This window comes from Bombina bombina, chromosome 9 (genome assembly GCF_027579735.1).
Source record: "Bombina bombina isolate aBomBom1 chromosome 9, aBomBom1.pri, whole genome shotgun sequence".
NCBI classification, from domain to species: domain Eukaryota; kingdom Metazoa; phylum Chordata; class Amphibia; order Anura; family Bombinatoridae; genus Bombina; species Bombina bombina.
The window spans coordinates 180,935,255-180,960,447 of NC_069507.1; the positions used below are offsets into that span (position 1 = coordinate 180,935,255).

The 25,193-nt window shown below is 38.6% G+C and overlaps 1 protein-coding gene across 1 annotated transcript in view; it reads right to left on the reverse strand.

The window, feature by feature from the left end:
- PTPRE (protein tyrosine phosphatase receptor type E) overlaps positions 1 to 25,193 on the reverse strand; it is a 487,247-nt gene that overhangs the window by 81,986 nt on the left and 380,068 nt on the right. The window contains exons 8-12 of the mRNA XM_053692511.1: positions 18,670 to 18,746; positions 18,546 to 18,582; positions 9,552 to 9,649; positions 5,947 to 6,066; positions 4,141 to 4,301 (exon numbers count right to left, since the gene is read on the reverse strand). Of these exons, the coding sequence (XP_053548486.1) occupies positions 4,141 to 4,301; positions 5,947 to 6,066; positions 9,552 to 9,649; positions 18,546 to 18,582; positions 18,670 to 18,746 (493 nt within the window). The remainder of the gene's footprint in view (positions 1 to 4,140; positions 4,302 to 5,946; positions 6,067 to 9,551; positions 9,650 to 18,545; positions 18,583 to 18,669; positions 18,747 to 25,193) is intronic.

Sequence of the window (25,193 nt, forward strand, 5' to 3'; positions counted from 1 at the left end):
CTGAATTATTTTGGATACCTCTGTCATCGCCAAGGAACTCCTTGTTCCTCCCTGATGATTGATGTAGGCCACTGACGTTATGTTGTCCAACTGGAACCTGATAAACTGTACCAAGGCTAACTGGGGCCAGGCCAGAAGAGCATTGTAGATCACTCTCAGTTCCAGAATGTTCATGGGTAGAACAGACTCCAACCAAGTCCATGTTCCCTGAGCCTTTAGAGAGCCCCAGACTGCTCCCCACCCTAGAAGGCTGGCATCTGTTGTCACAATCACCCAAGATGGTCTGCGAAAGAAGGTTCCCTGGGAGAGATGATCCAGAGATAACCACCATTATAGAGAATCCATTGTCTCCTGCTCCAGAAGTAATCGAGGAGACAAGTCCGCATAATCTCCGTTCCATTGCCTCAGCATGTTTAACTGAAGAGGTCTGAGATGGAAGCAAGCAAACGGGATGATGTTCATTGTCACCACTATCAGCTCGATTAACTCCATGCACTGAGCCACTGATGGCCGAGGAGTGGACTGAAGGACTAGACAAGTATGGATAATCTTTAATTTCCTGACCTCTGTCAGAAAAATTTTCATAGACAGGGAGTCTATTATGGTTCCTAGTTACCCTTGTATTTGGAACTAATGAACTCTTTTCTAAATTTACTTTCCACCCGTGAAATCGTAGGAAGGATAACACCAAGTCCGTGTGGGGTCTTGCTAGCTGAAAGGATGGCGCCTGAACTAGAATGTCATCCAGATAAGGTGCCACTGCAATGCCGTTTGATCGAAGCACCGCCAACAGAGATCCCAGTACTTTTGTGAAGATTCTGGGGGCTGTGGCAAGACTGAAAGGAAGAGCCACAAACTGGAAGTGTTTGTCCAGAAAGGCAAACCGTAAGAACTTGTGATGATCCCTGTGAATGGGAACATGTAGATACGCGTCCTTTAAATCCACTGTTGTCATAAATTGACCCTCTTGGATCAAAGGGAAAATGGAACAAATTGTTTCCATCTTGAAGGACGGTACCCTGAGAAATTTGTTTAGACTCTTGAAGTCTAAAAGAGATTGGAATAAAACCCCAGACCCTGTTCCTGAATTGGAACAGGAACAATCAGTCCCAGGGCGGAGAGGTTACGCAGTGTAATAACGCCTCTTTCTTTGTCCGGTCTGCAGATAATCTTGAAAGTAGGAATCTTCCTCTGGGAGGAAAAACTTTGAACTCCAGTTTGTATCCCTGAGACACTATTTCTATTGCCCAGGTATCCTGAACATCCCGAACCCATGCTCGAACGGAGAAGGAAAGTCTGCCCCCTACCAGATCCGGTCCTGGATCGGGGGCATGTCCTTCATGCTGTTTTGGAATCACTAAAAGGCTTCTTGGATTGTTTTCCTTTATTCCAAGACTGGTTGGGTCTCCATGTAGGCTTAGATTGTTCCTGCTTAGAGGAGAAAGAGGAAGAATTTCCTTTGAAATTTCGAAAGGAACGAAAATTACTCTGTCGTCCTTTTTGTTTATTTCTCGTATCTTGAGGGAGAAGAGATAATCTCCTTCAGATCAGGTCCAAATAAGGTCTTCCCCTTGTAAGGAATAGCTAGAAGTTTAGACTTAGATGACACATCCGCAGACCAAGGTTTTAACCATAAGGCTCTGCGAGCTAGAATAGAGAAACTCGAGATCTTAGCTCCCAATTTAATAACTTGAAGGGAAGCATTCAAAATAAAGGCATTAGCTAGTTTAAGAGCTTTTATCCTATCTTAGATCTCATCCAAAGAAGTTTCTGTCCTGAGGGCCTCAAACAGTGCATCAAACCAATATGCCGCTGCACTAGTGACAGTGGCAATGCACATGGCCAGTTGCCACTGCAGGCCCTGGTGTACATAAATCTTCTTGAGTAACCCCTCTAACTTCTTATCCATAGGATCCTTGAAAGCACAACTATCCTCTATGGGAATAGTAGTTCTCTTAGCTAAGGTGGAAACGGCACCTTCTACCTTAGGAACAGTTTGCCAAGCCTCTTTAACAGAATCGACTATTGGAAACATCTTCTTAAATATAGGATAGGGAGAGAAAGGAATGCTTGGTCTCTCCCATTCCTTAGCAATGATTTCAGTGGCTCTTTTAGGAACTGGAAATACATCCATGAAGGAAGGAACCTCAAAATATCTGTCCAGTTACTAGACTTCGGAGGGACAACCACCACTGTGGAGTCGCTATCATCCAAGGTAATTAACACCTCCCTGAGTAATAGGCGAAGGTGATCAAGTTTAAATCTGAAAGATATCACCTCCAAGTCCGTCAAAGGTAATAGATCTTCTGAATCTGAGATTTCTCCTTCAGAAGCTACTGCGGTACAATCCTCTTCAGGTGGTTGGGAGGATACCTCCGAAATTGCCACAATTGCATCAGAAACCTCGCTTACTGCAGGATTGGTTTTCCTCTTGCGTTTGCCCTGCAACATTGGAAAAGCAGACAAAGCATCAGAAATAGTAGAAGACATAATAGAGGCTATGTCTTGTAAGGAAATCCCAGAAGGACTATAGCTGAAGCGCAGGGCACTGTTTGTGGGGGGCGGTAAATTTTGGGACGCTTGGGGAGAAAGCTGCGGCATATATTGACCATCATCAGAAGACTCTTGGACAACATCTGCCTTAGAGGAGACTGGCTCTGAAAAAATATTGTCCCTATAACACACAGTCCTTTCAATACATGAAGGACAGAAAGGGATTGGTGGTTCCACGTTGGCATCAAAACACAAAGCGCAAGTGACATCTTGCACGCCCCCTTGGTCCATACTTGTTCACAATTTGTCAAAAAGAAAGAAAAATCTTCAAAAGTATTGGCAAATAAGAATTATAAAAACCGTTACTGTCTCTTTAAATACAAACGGTTATCTTTTTTACTGCATATTGTCAGATTCAGAAATGATCTCCATTTTATCTATTATAAATCGTTTATTATACAAACAAATCAACCTCTGCACCTCAGCACTCTGCTGAAGTGCTCCTACCTGACTGACGATCAACTAGATTTCCTCTGATGATCCGTATTGTTCTCAAGCAACAACGATACTCTGTGCCAAAACGGAAATACCGTCTCTGTACTAGGAATGCATGAATACTGTCACCATGCGGCTCTAGGACAGACCGATAAAGCCCTTCCTTGATGTCGCACTGAATCCTCTCAGTAACAGAAGCGTAATGCAAGTGGCGCGCAAAAACAGGAAGGACCGCCCATCGTGGGTGTAAACTAATCCATTCTATTGCAATACATTGAATAGAAAGGGAAACCACCAGAGCCATTCCGGAACCCATTTGTTTAGCAGCTTAACTCCAGCCCAGGTGCCTGCTACTAAACACTGCCCAAATACTTTCTTATCATGAAAGAATTAAATGTCCCAACATAAAGAGTAATTTTCCTACAGAGCCCCTTATGTTCACTGTGTGCTAAATGATATTCTGAGTCTCCTTATGCCCCAGAAATTTAAAGTAGCACTTACCTTAGCTTCTGCCTGGCAGCAAGGCAGCTCTCAGGCTTGAGAGGTCCTCTCCCTCACATCGACCTGAGGATAATAAAATGCTGAGTCAATAATCACCTCAGACTGAAGGATATAGGGAAGCAAGGAATATGGGAGGCGCAGTGAGAATTATGTCCCACAAGTTCCCATTGCTCTAAAGCCACCAAGGCTCTACTGAAGAGACTGATATGGACTATGGCTACACCCTAGTACAAAGCAATACATCTTGCACTGCTTCAAAAAATAATAAACTCTTGATTGAAGAATCTATACTAACACCTCACTTTACCTCTTCCTATCACTAACGTAGGCAAAGAGAATGACTGGAGTGGGAGGGAAGAGAGGAGCTATTTAACAGCTCTGCTGTGGTGCTCTTTGCCTCCTCCTGCTGACCAGGAGGTGAATATCCCATTAGTAATTAAGATGATCCGTGGACTCATCGTGTCTTAAAAAAGAAAAGGGGAAGGTATTTCTGTTTTTTCTATGTATAATCTACTATTATTATGTAAAATATTACTAACATTGTTACCTATTTTTGAGGGAGATGCGTCTCCCATATTGTATCACGCAAACTTTTTCAATAAAGTCAGTAAAAAAAAAAAAAAAAAAAAAGACATTCCAGATATGTCTTACCTGCAGTGAACCACGATAGGTCCAGCATGGGTAGGATTCAGTGATTTTACTTTTTTTAGGAATTTTAGCATGCCAATAGGTGTAAATGGTACTCCAAAGTCAGGCCAACTGGTGAAATGCAATTGTGTGATAAACCTGGGAGTTTTGCATCCATCATGAACCTAATTGTAGCACAGGATTAAACAAGAAGAAAATATTTTTAGGAAACATTTATGATTTTATAAAGTAGCTGAACATTTCCTCCAACTATCCATTATTCCATAACAGTTTATTTTTATAGTGCGTTTACAGTTAGACATAATTTCCAACAATTTGGCTTAAAATTTAGAGTGGAAGATGCAGTCAAAGCAATCTGGGTGTGTATCTGGGTAGAACATGAGAGGATTTGGGACAGTCTGGGGGCTGAGCACACAGGGAGGGTCCACTGGTGTGACTGGTCTTCCTGAGAGAAAAGTTGAGGGTTGTCTGTGGACATCAATGGGAAGTTTGGGGGTGATCCATGGGTGTAGCTCGGTAGTTTGGTGGGGGTTTATTTGTGGGCGTCACTAGTGGGGTTTTGAGTGTCAGATGACATTCATTTTTGTATTGCAGTTTGTCTGCATTCTGTAATGGGTCCATGTCATAAAGGGACATGAAAACCCAAAGTTTTACTCTCATGATTCAGAAAGAGCATGCAATTTTAAACAACTTTACAATTGGAAAGAGGGCTAAGACAGTGAACAAACAATATAGCAACAATTATTGCATTTCAGATTGTCATGGACAGGCAATTATTCATACTCATTGCAGTTAGGTTTTGTATGTAGTGAAAGACTTCCAAAATGAGTCCATGGTACCAAGATAAAAATACATCCTTACATTAACAATGTATAGCTGTTTAGATATAAGCATATCTATCTAAATTCAATATAGTCAATGTAGTATAAACTTAAAATTCTATAAATGTATGGTTAATTACACAAGAGCACTGCATTAGGAAAACAGGAGTGCTGAGTGTGCCACCATCTGCAAAATGTGAGAATCAATGTGTTATCCAAATCAATCAAATACATGTGTACATGTTGCTAGACTATAACTGAAGGAGATGCTTTGCATGTATATTACAGGGTGCAGTTCAGTTGTAGCTATACAGCCCACCAGGTAAACTCTAAATGCATAGTTCGCAAGATTAACAACTCTCAATTAAGTTTTTCAACCATAAGGAGCCATTAAAACAGAATTACATGACAGACTTCCCTTCCTTCAAAACTAGGATTGAAATAGTTGGTTGTCTATTCTAGAGCAGATAATCCAAAAACTGACCAAATTTGATAGGGTTTACAAACTTAAAAGCTCCATTGCTAGTTTTGCCAATTTCTGTCTTTTTAGAAGCAAGGGCAACAGATATTACCCAGTTATAATGGTTTAGCTGAATGTTTAAGGCTAAAGAGCATATCTGACTACATCCTTCTATAAACATGATTGCATAGCAACTCCTGGCTGATATTGTGCATCAATGCATCCCCTTAATTGCACTTGAGCCTCTATGATAATAAGCTAACCAGTAATCATAAAGCAGCAGCTAGCTAGTAACACATGGTTTCTTTCTGCTAATGTAACATTAATTACTAATTTAAGGTGAATATGAGGTAGAAAGAAAAATAGTAATTACAATGGGACAGAGTATAACCCTAAGGCATCATGCTGACACAATATATGTGTAGTAAGATTTTCCAGGCAACGATGGGGAACCATGTTCAACGTTTTCTTTAAATCTCCCTACTATCTTATTATCTCTCTGCGGAAGGTTATTCCATGCGTACTTACGGCTTGTATGCAAAACTTGCGAATCGTGTAGTCTACAAGGACTATGACATCTTCAACAGAGACTCGAATACTTCCATAAATCCAACAACCTTGGTCAGGCCAGTACTGATAGCATTTGTCCTATATAAAATAAAGTTAATATTTTAAAACAAGTTTTCCATATTGTTGCAGAGCCTGAGAAATCACTACAATATTTATACAAAATGTGCCTTGTAAACCCACCAATTTAATTTGCAATCATATTAAATAAATTGCTTTCCTTTTCAAACTTTTTTATTTAATTAATATTCAAATAATATTGAACAATCTACTTTTTTTTTTTACACATTTCAAATAATTATAATTATTTTGAACATAGTATTTGTGATTTCACAAGAAATAGTGTTCTGAAAACAGCTTTACACTCCCTCACTTTTAAATTGTGTGTGGTAATACAACTTTACAATATGATTTATGATTTAATTTACCCTATTTTCCTGTAATGGAAGTTTCAAATTTACGAGTTTTCCCAATTCTGACAACTGGAAGGGCACACAACAGGCTTCAAATGACTCTCCCTTCTACATATCTGCCTCTAATTAGTTTCAGCAGAGATGATCAGATAAGGGATTGCAAAACAATGGTTATATTGCTATGCGGTTAGCCTTGTTTACTCCAGTAACAAGTCCAGATTTGTTCATCCAAATAAGGTAAGTTCTGGATAGAATTTTGATACTGCAAAGCATATGCAGCAATTAAGCTTTTATTGCAAGACTGCAGAACAATCTTGTAATTGCAAAGACCTAGATTTGGAGTGTTACTGACAGTGCAGGGTGCTCTATCAATATTGAAGGTCCATGCTCAGAATAGTGTACAATTTGGTATTACAAGTCAATGGTAAAAAAGTTTTAACAGAGATTGTTTAACACACCTGACATCTCTTTAGGATTTTAATATATAAAAAACACATGTAAAACACATTAAAATAAAAATAAATTTATATGTATATAATATAACCTGATCTGGGCCACTGAGGACTTGGGCAGCAGCCTTCACAAAAGACTTCAACATACCCCCCCCCCCCGGCTAGTCGGGTTAAGCAGCTGTTAGCCTGCTATCTCTTTTGCTGTTGTCTAGATCTGTTTCTAATGACCCTATAACCTGCCTTATTTAGAGTAAACAAGAGGGAAGGGGGGTATTTCAGCTTGCTAAGGAGACTACAAATTACTGATGCAAGATGGAGATCACAGCTGAGGCACTACTTGCTACGCTAGCGAATTAATGGATGTCCACTTTGAAAGCTTAATGAATCATCTCTCAATGGAGGGGAGAAGGATCCGCGATGCAATATATCATGAGCACTGCCTAAAGTCAGAATGTAAGATACTTGTAAGAGGGGAATGACACCTTGCAAGCCTATCATCCGCAGGTGAAGGTCACCTTATTTACATCTATGATACCTGGTACTTATGAGCTAATGCTCTCTGAGAGAGGATCCTCAGTCCTTTGTTCCAATAGCGATATGGAGATATCGGGCCCTGCTGCAAAGCGGCTGTTTGTGGTGAGGTCAGGATGTCAGCCAGTCACAGGCAAACCTAGGTTGTACAGGGCCAACAGTAAGTAGAATTGAAGGATCCTTCGTACTGTGCATATGGCACCGAGCAAGACAAGAGAACCAGGAACAATAGCAAGAAACTGGAGGTATCTCATTGTAGGGACTGCCTATTCTGTGTTTGGCAGGTTTCATCATCCCTTTTGTGCCCTTCCATCCGTAGAGTTGATGACTGAGTACAGTGAGAAAAGAAGAATACAACTGCGGCAAAATGGGACTAACTGAATGCTGATAGTTGCTAAATGTGGAATAGGCTAATTGTTTTGTTCCCCCTGATCAATAAAAAGTGGGAACCAGGTGACATATCACTCTTTAGAGTTGGATAGAACTGCATAACTATTTGTTTGCTTATATCCTTTTTGTAGAGACAACTCCTGCAGATTTTTCAGACTTAGGCTAAAGACTAGTATAGTATCTCATTATTATTCACAACAGTGCTTCTAAGAGTATTAATGCTTGTTGCATGACTTGGTGCTAGTTTGTGTGTCTTCTGACATATTTCCGTTTTATATATGGTCTATCATTTTCTTAAATACTGAAGTTTCCTATACATCATGGAGCTGTGTGTCAACCGGTATGATAACTTCTTCATGCTTGATCTTTAACTTGGCACTTTTTTTATGCGTTTAAAAGTAATTGTGGTAGTACCCAGCGAAGACCCAGACACAATAGCCAGTCTAACATCTAATACATCAGCTCAAGATTTTGCCTTTAATTCACTTGGTGGAGCCCTGTTTTATTTTTCCACTTCCTATGATAGTGAGATGTTTCTCAACATATGTGTCTCAATTACCTCTCTCAGTATTCACAGTATGTTTGCTCTTGATATAAAATCTGATGAGATACAGTTCCTTATATTACTTCATATATTGAGAAATGAGATGATTTACTTATTTTTTATATGAGCTATGAGTATGTCTACATAATCACTTTACTTGTATCTTTAGCTAATGGATATCATATCTGTTACAGTGCTTAAAGGGACATGAAACCCACATTTTTTCTTTCATGATTTAGAAAGAGAATGCAGTTTTAAACATCTTTCTAATTTACTTCTATTATCTAATTTGTTTTATTCTCTTGATATTCTTTGCTTAAAAGCATATCTAGATATGCTCAGTAGCTGCTGATTGGTTGCTGCACACAGAAGCCTCGTGTGATTGGCTCATCGTGTGCATTGCTTTTTCTTCAACTAAGGATATCTAAAAAATGAAGCAAAATAAATAATAGAAGTAAATTGTAATGTTGTTTAAATTTGTATGTTCTATCTGAATCATGAAAAAAAGATTTTGGGTTTAGTGGGCCTTTAATATTATTGACATAACTAGTGTTTACTATTTATATTTCATATATAGTTAGAAGCATAATTGTTTTACATATCAATATTCCTGTAGATCTAGCTAGAGCTACTTACACCTTGTGGCAATTTATAACTGCAATATGTATTCTGATTAGATGTCAATGACCACATATAATTTTAAGGCTTCTCTTGGCTTTCAATACATCATTATATCTAGCATGTGTTTAACATCCCTTGAAATGCTGCCTTTTTATGTCAATGGTAGAAACATTTTGAGTACAGTGTCCCTTTAAAGTCCTTTGAAATTTACATAAACATGCAACATCCTACCCTGTCACTGGTTGGCTAAGAGCACAAGCTCATTTACAACCTGATCCTAATTGGCTACAGCAAAGAAAAACCAGGAACATGAAATCAACAAGTCTTTTCAAGAGGTCTATGCTGGACTGCTCTTTATTTGTAAAACCTTTTAAATTACACTAACAAAATGAAAACGTTAAATGATTTTAAACCATTTCCTTTGAATAAAGATATTTTTTCAATACAATGCTAAACATTTATGCTAAATATACCATGCACATACTGTCTCAATTGTATTGTCTCTATTTTTAATGCACTGTGCTTTTTAATGAGATGTCTATACACAAGTTACAGACCCACAGAGCAGTAATGATTGGTCTCAGTAATATTGTTTGTGTAATAATGCATGTTTACCTCCTTCCTTTCCTTCAGGTTGGTTAACATGACTATAGTAGCAGATTTTTGCTCCCAAATCATTCTCCAGAATTCATTAACAGTATCTTTCTTTGGACCTGTATGAAAGAACCAGGACTGACAGTTAACAATATGATTATGTATCAAATAAAAGGACCAAAAGTATTATTCAGCGAATCAGGATCATAGCTCAAAACAACTAGTGTGGTATTTTTACATATAAAGACCCCAAATAGTGGTTCATAGCTCCTGCTCTCAAAGCAACCTACAAGTCAAATGATTTAAAAATAAATCAATCTGAGTATAGGTGCAGGTAACAGAAGTTATTTTTTGCTGATATACATATCCTTAAACCCTGGACTTTCTTTGCATAAATGTTTTGTAGATGATCCATTCTTATAGCCTATACAGCTTTTTTTTTTTTTTTTAGTTTTGTTTATGTTTAAATAACATTGTGCTGATTTTTAGACTCCTAACCAAGCCCCAAAGTTTTAGGAGAATACTGACGTATACCTACTCCAGCTTGCTCCTGTTTGTGTAAAGAGTCTTTTCAAATGCAGAGGAAGGAGGAGGTGGGGTGTCTGAATATTTCCCACTTTCAGTGGGTGTTGTAGTTTAATCCTTTTAACAGAGCTAAACTGGAAGCTTCTAAGTAAGTTTTTAAACTGTTTTATACTGTATTTTTATATCAGTAGCCGTGCATCTTATTCTTTATAGTAGTGTCTATTACATGCAGTTAAATGGAAATTGGCGTATACTGTCCCTTTAATGTTTGAGAAACTGTGACTAAAGCTGATAATTACATTTGTCCTTAGCCTAAGCATGTCTGAATCTCTGTTTTTAGCACATGTGCTTGAAGGTTTGTCCATAATTCTGCTGTCTCATATTTTTAGAGAAATATATTTGTTTTTTTCAAAATGGTTGAAGACAATGTATTACTTGTTAGTGTTAAATTTCCTAATGCATAAAGAAAGGTACATGATAGTGATGCAAAGAGAAGACAAGCAGTATAAATGTAAATCAGCAAGATTTAGAGTACAAACCTTCAGAAGTTACTGAGACATGTTATAAAATAAAAGCTAAATAAGTATCAACCATAAACATAAAAGGTTATGCAGCTTCATTTTGAGACAAATGTTCTATTGGAATTAGGGTTGTCGGTTGGCCTCCACAAAAATAATGGGCATCCTCTGATTGGGTAGACCTGTGATTGGGTAAATTTGGTAGGTGGGTCACACAATGGCCCCTCCCCAAATCTCTACCCTAGTATTAATTTTTATCTTCATAGATGCCAGTAGATCACATTCTACAGTGAATTGACCTTGAGTGCCAATAGCATACTAAGGGGTCGATTTATCAATTTGGCGCCCCAGTCTGCCGCAACTCGCCTCTGGCAGAATTCAGCATTGCACACAAATGCTATTTTGGGCTTGCATGCAATCCCGCCCCCTGCCAGCGCACAACCAATCATGCGCAGGTTGGAGCTGTCAATCTCCCCAGTCGGACAAAACCAGGGATATTGAAATTCGCCACCTTAGAGGTAGCGAAAGGTTAGGAAAGCAGCGGTCTGATGACCGCTGTTTGTTAAATACGGACTGCAGGTTCTCTTGAGTTGTGTTTTAATACCAATAAAGGTTGCCAGTAAAAAAAACAAACACAGAGCAGAGGTTTTATCCCAGTGACAACAAGTAACACAAACAGATCAGTACCAATAAGTGCCAAAAGGCAGCAATTTTTCATTTTACACCTTATATACACATTTGAAATGCATAGATGACTAAGAGGCCTTTAAAATGTAGCTGCCACTCATGGGACAATTAAGTATCCAGTATTTTTGTAGAGATGTTACTGGGCAGCCTGCTGAAATACTGGAATGTCCAATTAAATACTGGACATCTTGCACCCTAACTGCAATAAAGACTAGCTTTTGAGTCTATTTTATGGCCACTTGGTAAAAATGAATACCTAATTATTGGTAATAATTAGTACAGAAAAAAAGAAAATGTATGCTTACCTGATAAATGTATTTCTTTTTTGACACGATGAGTCCACGGATCATCTTAATTACTAATGGGATATTCACCTCCTGGTCAGCAGGAGGAGGCAAAGAGCACCACAGCAGAGCTGCCAAATAGCTCCTCCCCTCCCTCCCTCCCACTCCAGTCATTCGACCGAAGTTAGGAAGAGAAAGGTGCAGAGGTGTCTGAAGTTTACAATAACCCACATTTATTAGGTAAGCATAAATTTTCTTTTTTTTTTTTAAGACACGATGAGTCCACGGATCATCTTAATTACTAATGGGATTCAATACCCAAGCTAGAGTACACAGATGATATGGGAGGGACAAGACAGGGAACCTAAACGGAAGGCACCACTGCTTTAAGAACCTTTCTCCCAAAAACAGCCGCAGCCGAGGTAAAAGAGTAAAATTTTCAAAACCTTGAAAAAGTGTGAAGAGAGGACCAGGTTGCAGCCTTGCACATTTGTTCTACAGAAGCTTCATTTTTTAATGCCCATGAGGAAGTAACAGCCCTTGTGGAATGAGCAGTAACTCTCTCGGGAGGCTGCTGTCCAGCCAACTCATAAGCAAAACATAATATGCTCTTCAGCCAAAAAGAAAGAAGTATCCATAGCTTTCTGTCCCTTACGTTTTCCCGAGAAAATCACAAACAAGAAGACTAGCGAAAGTCCTTAGTCGCCTGTAAATAAAACTTTAAAACATGGACCATGTCCAAATTGTGCCTAATTCTTTTCTTTTGAGAAAAAAGGAATAGGACACAAGGAAGGAACACAATCTCCTGATCAATGTACCAATCAGAAACAACCTTAGGAAGAAATCCTAATTTAGTGCGCAAAACTACCTTATCTAAATGGAAAATAAGGTAAGGAGACCCATACTGTAATGCTGAGAGTTCTGACACTCTCCGAACAGAAGAAATAGCTACAAGAAATAAAACTTTCCAAGATAGTAACTTAATATCTAAGGAATGCATAGGCTCAAACTGAACTTGAAGAACTTTGAGAATTAAATTAATCCTCCATGGAGGAGTAACTGGTTTGAACACAGGCCTGATCCTAAGCAAGGCCTGATAAAAAGATTAAACATCTGGAACAACATTTACATAACAAAATAGATAAGGCCAAGATCTTTTAGAGAACTCGCCGATAAGCCCTTCTCCAAACCCTCTTGGAGAAAAGACAAAATTCTAGAAATCCTAACCCTACTCCATCAGTAGCACTTGGATTCACACCAATAAAGGTATTTACGCTAAATTTTATGGTAAATCCTTCTAGACACAGGCTTACGAGCCTGAATCATGGTCTTCTATGAACGAATCAGAAAAACCCTCACTTGGATAAAATTAAGTGTGCAATCTCCAAGCAGTCAGCTGCAGAGAAACTAGATTTGGATGAAGGAAGGGTCCCTGAATCAGAAGGTCCTTCCTCAACGGAAGTCTCCAAGACGGTAGAGATGCCACCTCCACCAGATCCGCATACCAATCCTGCGAGGCCAAGCCATAGCTATCAGAATCACCGAAGCCCTCTCCTGTTTGATTCAAGCAATTACCAGAGGAAGAAGAGCAAACTGAGAAAATAGGTATGCTAGCCTGAAAATCCAATGGATCACCAAGCATCTATCAGATCCACCTGGGGACCCCTGGACCTCGACCCATATCTTGGAAGCTTGGCATTTAGACGGGACGCAATGAGATCCAACTCTGGGTGACCCCACTTGAAAACTAAGTTTGAGAACAGTTCCAGATGGAGTTCCCACTCCCTCGGATGAAAAGTCTGCCTGTTCAGGAACCTGCTTCCCAATTGTCCACCCCTGGGATGTGGATCGCCGATAGGTAACAAGAATGGACTTCTGCCACTGGATTATTTTGGTTACCTCTGTCATCGCTAAGGAACTCCTAGTTCCTCCACTGAAGATATGTTGTCCGACTGGAACCTGATAAACTGGACCGTGGCTAACTGAGGCCAGGCCAGAAGAGCATTGTAGATTGCTCTCAGCTCCAGAATGTTTATAGAAAGAACAGACTCTGAGTGCAAATTCACTGAGCCTTCAGGGAGCCCCAGACTGCTCCCCACCCCAGAAGGCTGGTGTCTGTTGTCACAAACACCCAAGATGGTCTGCGAAAGCAGGTTCCCTGGGAGAGATAATCCAGAGACAACCACCATTGAAGAGAATCCCTTGTCTCCTGCTTCAGTAGTATTCGAGGAGACAAACCTGAATAATCTCTGTTCCATTGCTTGAGCATACTCAACTACAGAGGTCTGCCGCCACCATGAGCCCGATTACCTCCGTGCACTGAACCCCTGAATGCCTAGGAGTGGACTGAAGGACTAGACAAGTATCGATAATCTTTGATTTCCTGACTTCTGTCAGAAAAAATCTTCAATGAGATGGAATCCATTATGGTTCCCAAGATAGTTATCCTTTTGCTTGGGACTAAGGAACACTTTTCCAAATTTACCTTCCACCCACAAGATTGCGGGAAGGATAACACCATGTCCGTGTGAAATCTTGCTTGCTGTAAGAATGGCGTCTGGGCTAGGATGTCGTCCAGATAGAGTGCCACTGCAATGCCCCAAAATCGAAGCACCGCCAACAGCGATCCCAGAGCCTTTGTGAAAACTCTGAGAGTTGTGGCAAGCCGAAAGAAAGAGCCACGGACTGGAAACGTTTGTCCAGAAGGCAAACTTTAGAACTTGAGACGATTCTTGAGAATGGCACATGAAGATACGCTTTCATTAAATCCACTGTTGTCATAAATTGACCCTCTTGGATCAAGGAAAGAATGGAACGAATAGTTTCCATCTTGAAGGATGGTACACTAAGAAATTTGTTTAGACTCTTGAGATCTAAAAAAGTGGTTTGAAGGTTCCCTCTTTTTTAGTAACCACAACCCGATTGGGATAAAAACCCAGACCCTATACCTGTATTGGAACTGGAACAATCACTCCCAGGTCTGAGAGGTCTCCTACACAGAGTAAGAACACCTCTCCTTTTAGTCTGATCTTCAGATAATCTTGAAAGCAGAAACCTGCCTCTGGGAGGAAAACTTGAACTCTAACTTGTATCCCTGGGACACTACTCTCTATTGCCCAGGAATCCTGAACATCTCGAACCCAAGCTTGAGCGGAGAAGGAAAATTTGCCCCCTACAAGATCCGGTCCCAGATCGGTGGTATGACCTTTATGCTGTGTTTGATGCAACAGCAGGCTATTTTGGATTTACTTTATTTATTTATTTTTAAATTTCAAAAGAGATTATTTCCATCAAGCCAGGTCCCAACAAGGTCTACCCCTTGTAAGGAAGCACTAAAAGCTTAGACTTAGAGCATATATCCGTAGAACAAGGCTCTAACCATAAGGCTCTGTGAGCTGGAACTGAGAAACCTATGTTCCTAGTTTGATAATTTGAAATAAAAGAGTTAGCCAAATTTGAAAGCTTTTATCCAATCCTGGATTTCATCCAGGGAGTTTCTGACTTAGTAGCATCAGACAATGCATCAAACCAATATTCCGTTGCACTAGTGATGGTAGTAAAATAAACAGCTGGTTGCCATTGTAAACCCTGATGTACATCCCATTTCTAATTTTTGTCCATAGAGCTAAGCTGACAACTCATTCCCCCCCTAGGGAATGTTCGTACAGCCTCCTTAGCTGAGTCGGCTATGGGAAACAGTTTTGTAAAAATAGGGAATGCGTCCATCCTTATAATTTACTGGATGCACTAGTATAGATTTCACCGGAAATGTCTTTACTGGACGTACTATGTCGGGGTCGCCCAGAATAGTTAAGACCTACTAAAGTAACAATTCCATCTGAATCTGAGATTTCTCTCTCAGATAATCCCAAAGTATCTTCCTTCTTCAGTAACAGGGATGAACCATGCGGAATAGTAACGACTGAAATAATTCCACTAGAAATGTTTTCTACCTTGTTGAAAAAACATATAATGCATCATAACTCCGAATGGAGTGTGAAAGGAAGCCAGGACACTACATGTGGGCCATAAAATTTTGTGGGACACTATAGGAGAAATTTGTGGCATAACTTGACTATCATCAACAGACTCCTAAACAGCAATCGCTTTAGAGGGAGTAGGTTCAGAAAAATATCTTAATAAAATTTACACATAAAAAATGTTACTGTCTCTTTAATCTTAAAAGTAACTTTATTGTTGTGTGCTTTTGTTCCATCCTAAGACACAAAGGATGAATTAACAAATAAACAGCTGAAATTCTTTAATAAAATTTACACATACAAAACGTTACTGTCTCTTTAAATCATAAAAGTAACTTTATTTTTGTGTGCTTTTGTACCATCCAAAGGATGAATTAACAAATAAACAGCTGAAATTCTGTAATAAAATTCACACATAAAGAATGTTACTGTTTCTTTAAATCTTAAAAGCAACTCTTTATTTTTGTGTGCTTCTCCATCCAAAGTCACAACGGATGAATAAACAAAGAAATAGCTAAAATTCCTTTAATAAAATTAGCAGCTAAACAAAAGTTACTGTTTCTTTAAATTTTAAACTGCAACCTTTTATTTTTGTGTGCAGCAAACAAATAAACAATGAAATCAATGCAAATAAGAATACCAGATAAAAACGTTAACTAGCTGAAGATTCCTAATGCTTATACATCCCTAAAAACATCATGTATCCTTTCTAAATCAAGACATGACAATCTGAAAACAGATCCTAAGCGCAGTTGAAGCGCTACCCGGACCCACCTAGGCTAACAAAAACTGCTTAGCTAGTACTCCTAGCTGAGGCTCCTACCCAGAAACCGTTCTAACTCATGAATGAACGGAAGAGTAAAAGTTAGCTAAGTCCTAAACATAGATCCGCCCTCCGTGGGCATGATAATCACATCCCAGATTCTGCATAATAAAAGGACATAGAAATATAAGCTGCTGATAGAAAAGAAAAAGCGCCAAAACTAAACCCCGCCCTTTGTGGGCGTAATATACATGCTCTCCCGGTCGCCATTATAATATTTAGAAATAGACTACCGGGAGATATCCTGAACCTGGGGGCAAATCGTAACACCAGAGAAAGAAGACAAAATGTGCACAACACAAAACGGCTCATAAAAACTGAACTGAGCCAGTCCATAAAAACAATATTATAAGAGATTTAGCCCTCCCTTAGCCACAGGGCATACCCCTCAAGATGTCCACTCGAATCAAGTGTCGCCCAAAGCCACTCTCCTGAGCCCCAGTGCCTGCTATAATCATGCTGTCAGAAAATTCTCCTAAAGCAGTCTATAGGAGATATTTGTTCCAGTAAAGTGCTATACTTCCTCTGTCCTGAATCCTCTGTGTGCTTCAGACCCACCCAGAATAAAAAAGTTAGCACTTACCTTTACCTTCTGTCCGACAGCAGGGCAGCTCAGCAGGTTTAGGAGGTCCTCTCCCTCCCATAGCCCTGTGGAAGATGATAAAGACTGAGATAATTTTGCTTAGGTTATCAGGATAAGGGCAGCATCACTGTATGGGAGGCGCACTGAGAATTATGTCCCACAAGTTCCCATTGCTTTAAAGCCACCAATAGCTCTCCTGTAGAGACTGATATGGACTACGGCTACACCCCAGAATAAAGCAGCACTCTCTGGCACTACTTTAAAAACAATAAACTCTTGATTGAAGAATCTTTTCTAACACCTCACTTTGCCATCTCCTATCACTAACGTAGGCAAAGTGTCAGGGTGCCAGGAATCAGACTGAGACGAGAAGTGCAAAAATAATCACACCTTTATTCATAGCAAAAAATAATAAAAACTCCACAAGTCAAACAACAAGCCAGGAGTCAAAACCAGAGCTGGTAGTCAGATGAGCCGAGTCAGGAGCCAAAGCGAATAGTCAGACGAGCCAGAATCAGGAACAAGGAAAACAGCAGAGTCAGGAACAAGCCAGAGATCAGGAACCAGGAAGGACATCAGGCAGCCAGGTAATACACAGGAGCTCTCATAAACAGGTCTGAGACAACGCAAAGGCAAAGCATACTGAATAGAGGCCCTTTAAATAATAAGTGATGACATCACAAGTCTGCGACTGCATCCTGTCTAACATGGATGATGCATACCAGTCTGGCCATAGAAGGAAGTGTAGGAAATGAGCAACATCCCCACAATGCACCATAGTCAGGAAGAGAGGTGAGTAAAATGGCTGCCAGCAGCACATGGCAAACAACAGGGAAAAAACCCTGACACAAAGAGAATGACTGGGGTGGGAGGGAGGGGAGGAGCTATTTGGCAGCTCTGCGGTGGTGCTCTTTGCTTCCTCCTGCTGACCAGGAGGTGAATATCCCATTAGTAATTAAGATGATCCGTGGACTCATCGTGTCTTAAAAAGAAAAACTATTGTCATACATTTGCATATTACAAGGACATTTTTTTTTTTAGTAAACTGTCCCTTAAAAAATGAAATCAGTAACAACTATATTATAAACTGGTATATACAGGTCAATTTAGGCCTAGTTACCATTGAGGTGGTAAAGTTTAGAAACTGGTGGTAACATAAAAGTTCTCATAGCCTTTAATGGAGATAAATGTTTTTATCACAGGTTTCCAAACTTTACCACCTCAGTGGAAACTAGGCCTGATTCGGTAAAACATTGAGGCACTACTGCTTGTTGGCCTTAGGAAGGAAGTGACATTCTTGCCCAAATTGATACCGAAAAATAAATATGTGCTTATGCTAAAAAAAAACAAGAAAAAAGCATACAATCCCAAAGAATAAGAAATCAACATTTTTAAATGCTGCCTCTTAGAAATTAGAAATTACAGAATTTTGTGCACAATGTCCCTTTAATACTTGTTGATATATATAATTATTATAATCAGACTTAAGGTAATTAGAAAATATGTACATAAGTTATTGATGACCTTTTTTCGTCACAAAAATTGTTTTTTTTTCTAACCACCATTTAGACAAAATAAATTGCTGATGACAATATGTAGCCTTAGTCATTTTTACCTTGAGCGGCTATAAATTTGTTCCTTTCCTTGTAGCCCTGCAAAAGAAAACAAACACTGTAAAATGGTATAATAAATAGTCAGAGGGATATACAATACAAAATGGGGGAACAGCCATAACTTACATCTATATATGATGCATTAATATAATCTGAACATGGGACGCCATCGATTGGTGACAAAATAACTCTGGAATGATCATCTGCAAAGAAAATATAAATGTAAAAATCTCTTTAAATACTATAAGTGCTGCTAATCAGTCTGAGTCCAGTACCCCGCTTATTACAGCACGGTGACATTCTAAACGCTCTGTAATGGAGTAGGATACTTAAATGCCTCATTTCCGAATATTTTGCTTGTTGTTTAGGAGTCATTAAATTATAATGAAACACATTTATTAAAAACATAAAAGTTATGGCATCAAATTTTAGAGTTTTTGGAGCTTAATAGAAATCGACCATAAAATTCGCACACAAAACAAAACTTTATAAACTCTTGGGCAATTTTGGTTCCACATCTGCAGACTTATACTGTTTAATGAAAATCACACAAAAATAGAAAATGTACTGCTCTTTAATTAAAGAAAATACAGTGCATTAGTGAGAAAAACTTTATTAAATTGCAAAATGCAAGTGGAAGGAAAATAGAAAAAATATCAAGGGGGGGGGGGGAATAAACCCCTACAGATTCAAATAAATAGATGGACAATTATATAATGTTAGTCTTTAAAAGTAAATAATTTAAAAGTGTTTTTATGCACAAAATCATGGCATTACTCATTGGTCCCATATCCATAATAAACCATTCAATAAACACCTCCAAAAATGTTATTGTGAAAATGGCTTCAGCTTATTTACACCATAAAGGTTTCAGTAAGTGAGGAAAGGTCCATTTAATGGTTGCACACCGGCCTGCAGGTGGGAAGATAGTATGCCCTCCTGTATGTAGTAATGGTCTAGCTATGAGTGACTCACTTCTCAGTCAGACAACTTGCCTAATACAAGGGTAAGGCATGTACCTACCAACCGTCACACCCAGCCTATTAACACTCACTACCTTAGCCTTCGCTCTAACTGTATCTAAAACTCACATTATATATTTCCCAACATTCCACCTGCTGCAGATAAATCTGCATATCCATCAAAACTACCCAGCTCCCTATCAGAAATTCTACCTAAAATGCCACATGTCCACCATCCAATTTGCTACTCTCACCTAATATTCCACAACAACCAGTAGCTAATTACAAGTCAATATTCAAATGCTTTCACCTTACCACCACCTAACATTTAACATCCTTCTTCTGCTGCACCTCAAATCAACAATACCATCATCGATACACAAAACATCTGATGGAACTCCACAGAAATGTAGCACTAGTAGAAAACAGTGGCACTAATATTTAATGGGACAGGGGGAACTATTTGGGAAACAATGCCTTCATTCTATGCAATTCCGGTCCACCCTGCTGAGCCCTCTTTGTTAGCTGTCATACACTGGTTTACTATGAATTTTAAAGACTTTAATTTTAATTAAAAGACATGCTATTATAATGCCATTTGCTTTATTAATTTAACTTCAGAGTTTTGTTTTTTTAGGTGGGTCAGAGACATGTCACCCTTATTGACAAGTCTCCACTAAGTCCACTGCAGACTCCAAACAATTGCTCTGCTAGTGTGCCCCGGATAGGAACTGCAGCTGCAGGTCCTACCTTGAGGAATGGAGCAGAGGTAGGCGGACGTGGTACATGTAGGATTTAGGGATAGCCTCAATATTAATGAAAGGCCACTTGATGTGAGTGCTCAATTCAAAGCCAGTCACCTGCCACTCCCTACAGAGCATTCAGAAAGTGCTGCCCCCCCCCAACCTGCCTCCCTAGGCACATGCCTTGTTTGCCTTGCCCTTAATAAGCCCCTGATATTACTCATAAAAATTGTATAAACAGTACATATCCAAATAGGTGTTTAAAACCCTCTGCAAATTAACATTATTCCATACAAATTGTCCTTACAATACATAGAAAATATGTATTCAATGTAAACAGTTAAACTCATACTTAAAGGGAAATGAAAATTGAAATAGGCATGGGTGCATTTCAATTTGAAATAGAAGCATTTTTTTGCAATATACTTCCATTAGTAGAAATGCTTCTAGTAAAAGTTATTAGTTTTTTCTGCAGCATAAGCACATCTGGTGTAAGGGCCTGTGCACCAGTATTTAAGCTCAAAGAGCTGGCAATGTGTATTGCATCTGTGAATACATAAGCATTTGTCTCATAGAAATCACCACTGACTCTCTGAGAAGGTGTAATGTCTGAATACTGGTGCACAGTCCCTTACAGCATATGTGCTTATGCTGCAGAAAAACCTTAACTTAACTTTTACTAGAAGCAGGAGTCAAGTCCTATAAAAAAAAAGTGTGGGAACTCACCAAGACTTCCACCCCCCTTATAATTAATATTGGTTTATATATACGCACACACACACACACACACTGTATTTATATGTATATAATCTATACACTTTGGTTAATGAAAGCAAATTAAAACCAACAAAGGGTTGAATGGTTGCCTTTCGGCCTGAGACTCCTCCTCTGCCACACAGTCTCACCCACTTAATGTCCAATAGTCCTATTTCTGCTGAGGTGAGCTAAATAACCCCAGAGCAAACCACACAGAAATGTAAGCACCATGTGTTCCAGACAGTGCGGGGTGATCACACAGCAGGACCGCTGACAGGCTTACATTTAGTGTATTGTAGAAAGTGTTACTGCCCATTACTAGAGGATCTTACTATCCCTCTAACCCGATTATGCTCAAACTCCTCCCACCAGAAGCAGCAGTGTTTACTGAAGTATTTCTGTTCTATTTCCAGGGGAAACTCCTCCTCAATATTCCATGAATAAAGAGCAACTTAGCCAGACACATTACTGAGCAATACCAATTTTAGTTGTATTACTAAATAATACTAACATTTAAAACAACATAAAACTCAAAGAGAAATGGTAGACAGACAAGAACATGACTTAATCACCTTAGCTTGCAAGGGCAGACACATTTATGTTGTGTAAGGCATAAAACATACTCAGATTTGAACTGTAGATTAAAACTTCTATTTTAATCAAGACATGCAGAAACCTGTATACAGAATTAGCAAACAGCTAATTCTTAGCAAGTTTGTTATGTTTTTACCAGCATGAATTTTTTTCCCCTAATTACAAGTGCTTGATGTCTAGGTTTTCTGCAATTGAGACCAATTACGTCTTGGTAATTATTTTACTTTATTTAGAAATAATACCCACACACGCTCCATTTAACAAAATTTATAATTAATTTCAAGATAATTTCTTACATTGTGAGACTATGGCTAATCTATATCCAACAGTTTAGCGCTGTACCTTACGCTTTAGTCAAGGGTTACAATCAACTATTCTGTAGAGGTTAATTATTTTAACAGTGGCTTATAGTATGTAGGATAATTGGCATTTATATTTTAATGGGATAGATTAACATGAAATCAATTCTATCTCTAAAAATATTTCCCATAGTCCACTGTGTTTTGTTTTTCTTATAATTAAATAATTTATAAGGAAACTACAAAGATGCAAAACCTCACTGCAGTACTGTGATGTACAACTGCTAGGGAAATCATTTAGAGTGACAGTAAACCTCTAGTAATTACAAGTTGCTTTTTTTTGCCGTCTTGCAATAAATTAACATACAGGTATACCTCACTTTACAGCGCTTCACTTTACAGCGATTCGCTAATACAGCGCTTTGTGGAGCTGAAGTTCAACCTCCAAGGATTATGAAATAGTGCTGTAATCATTGTGAGTTTGCGAGAAAAGTAACTGGCACAATTTTGTTATGCGCAGTTCACTCTGTTTACAGCTTTACAGTGCAATCTGTGTCTCAGTGCTATAGTTTGGCAAATTTTACTACAGTAATTGTCACTATTTTACAAGTACAGTATTTATTGAATACTGTGCTGTGCTAGTGTTAAACTAAAATTAGCACTATTGCACCCCTAATATATGCTAGTTCAAACATGTTTTCAAGTTTTTAAACACACTGGCAAGTGGAAAGAAAACTAAAACTGCCTTGTTTCACTTTAAGGCGGTTTTCACTTTACAGCGGGGCTCCGGTCCCTAACCCGCTGTATGAGTGGGGTAAACCTGTACTGGGTGAGATAGAAAATGTTCTAAAAGTATTATCACTTTGCTTGCTGCAGCTGTTTTTTAAAGGTCAAACTGAACCCAACACTTTTATTTGGAGGAGCCAATCAAGACGTATTACTGGAGAAGTCAAAGCTTGCCATGGTCATTATGTTAGAAAATTATCAGATCATCTCTGCCGAGGTCAATTACAGATAGACATGTGTCAGGGTTAGGTTTGTGAAGCCTGTCATGTCCTCTTCCTGTTGTCAGAATTGTAATACTCTTAAAGGGATAGAAAGGTCAAATTAAAAGGGGGCATGGGCGCATTACAATTTTAAATAAAAACAATTTTGCAATATACTTTCATTAGCCAAAATGCTTATAGTAAAATATATTACTGTACTGTATAATAATAATAATAATCCTATATTATAAAAGGCCAGGTATATGTTTGTCCGATGCAGTCATGAGCAGTAGAGACTGCAGCGCGAGACAAACATACCTGGCCGTAAGGAAGGATCAGCAGTGACTGCCGTGACGATCACACAGCAGAGAGGGTGGGCGAGGCCGGACAGGAGGGGGCGTGGGAGGTGGACGGGAGTGGGCTTGACAAGGGCATGGTCGTGCGAGACCAATGCACTCCAGAAAATGGCCCATGTACACGGGCTTTAGGACTAGTAATATGATATATAAATAAATAAATATTGTACATTTCATATTTGGCTGTATTTATATTTGGCATATTGCTTACAGCCCTTGATTATTTTCATAACAGAACAAGTATCAATGAAAAAACATTTCCTGGCCGCAAATACCTTTTCACTGTATTAAAAAACAAACAAAACAAAAAAACATCAACTTATTTACACACATCTTTTTTATTACCATGTTCCCAAGAGGTGCGAGTTATAGAGGCTGAAAACTAAATTTAGCCCTATCATATCACTACAAATGATTTTGTATTTTATTATTATAATTTATCTTACAATGTTGTTATTTTAAATTTGAGATAGGCACCTTTTGCACATCCTTGGGACCAATCTGGGAAAAGGTCTAGGTAGCTGAATTAATTTGTGCCACTCAAATGTGTTCACTATTATATGCACTAGTCAGGTTTACAAAAAATGGTTCCCCCTTGAAACTTAAATAATAAATACCTCAAACTATTAAAACAAGTTTTGTTAAAATAATATTTACTTAAAGGGACACTGAACCCAAAAATTTTCTTTCGTGATTCAGATAGAGCATGCAATTTTAAGCAACTTTCTAATTTACTCCTATTATCAATTTTTCTTCGTTTCTCTTGCTATATTTATATGAAAAAGAAGGCATCTAAGCTTTTTTCTTGGATCAGAACTCTGGACAGCAGTTTTTGATTGGTGGATGAATTTATCCACCAATCAGCAAGGACAACCTAGGTTGTTCACCAAAAATGGGCTGGCATGTAAACTTACATTCTTGCATTTCAAATAAAGATACCAAGAGAATAAAGAACATTTGATAATAGGAGTTAATTAGAAAGTTACTTAAAATTGCATGCTCTATCTGAATCACAAAAGAAAAAATGTGGGTTCAGTGTCCCTTTAAATCAACATGTCCTCCTCTTAGTTCAGCAGCTTGTTTTCTCCTCTTCCTGAAGCAGAGTGTTACAGCCAATCACTGTGCTGGATGAAACTGAAGGCACGCACCCACACTGCCTTGTAACAGGCTCTGCACCATTGGCTCTGCAGATTCTGTGAGATCTGATATTGTGAAGGGACTTATAGACGGCCGAGTGAGCATTCAGTCTCAATAGATACACGCATCACAGCTTCTCCTAGGAGTTTATTGTATAAAGTATGTGAGAATAAAGGGGGTTGATTTTAGGACAAATTACATTAACAAACATGAAATTAAACGTATTTAAGTCATTTATTGTATAAACTTTAAAGGGATCAGTTCTGTGTCCCTTTAAGGAGAAACAATATTGTTACATATCACAGTAATTACTAGTGATAACAGAAGCATTTTGTAATTCAGTTGTATATCCTTTTAAAAGGACATAAAAAACAATTTCCCCATAAAATGTTTAATTTAACATAATAAAAATACAATAGATGTGCATTTTTACTATTATTTTCCTATTGCTATTGCTTTAATATGCCATGACAAATTGTGCTTTTTCCCCTCTACCCAGAGGTACTTGAGATCTACAGTAAATATTGATATTTACACAATGTGATAAAGTAATGAGATCTGATAATACCAACAAGCTCAGCCCATTTTATTAGGTTGTGGCTTCAAAACACAAAATCAGCTAATTCATATACACAAAGAAACATTAAAAAAAGCAAATCTCATATATGTTATACTCTGCAACTGGTAAAAACAAGTAATTGGAAACACATTAAGGGAAAAACAATTTTATAGAGACCAGTAACACGATCTGCCCCAGGCTTTTCAAGGGTGAATCCCTAGACTGCTCTGCAATATCAAAGCCCTTTAATTTTGCTCA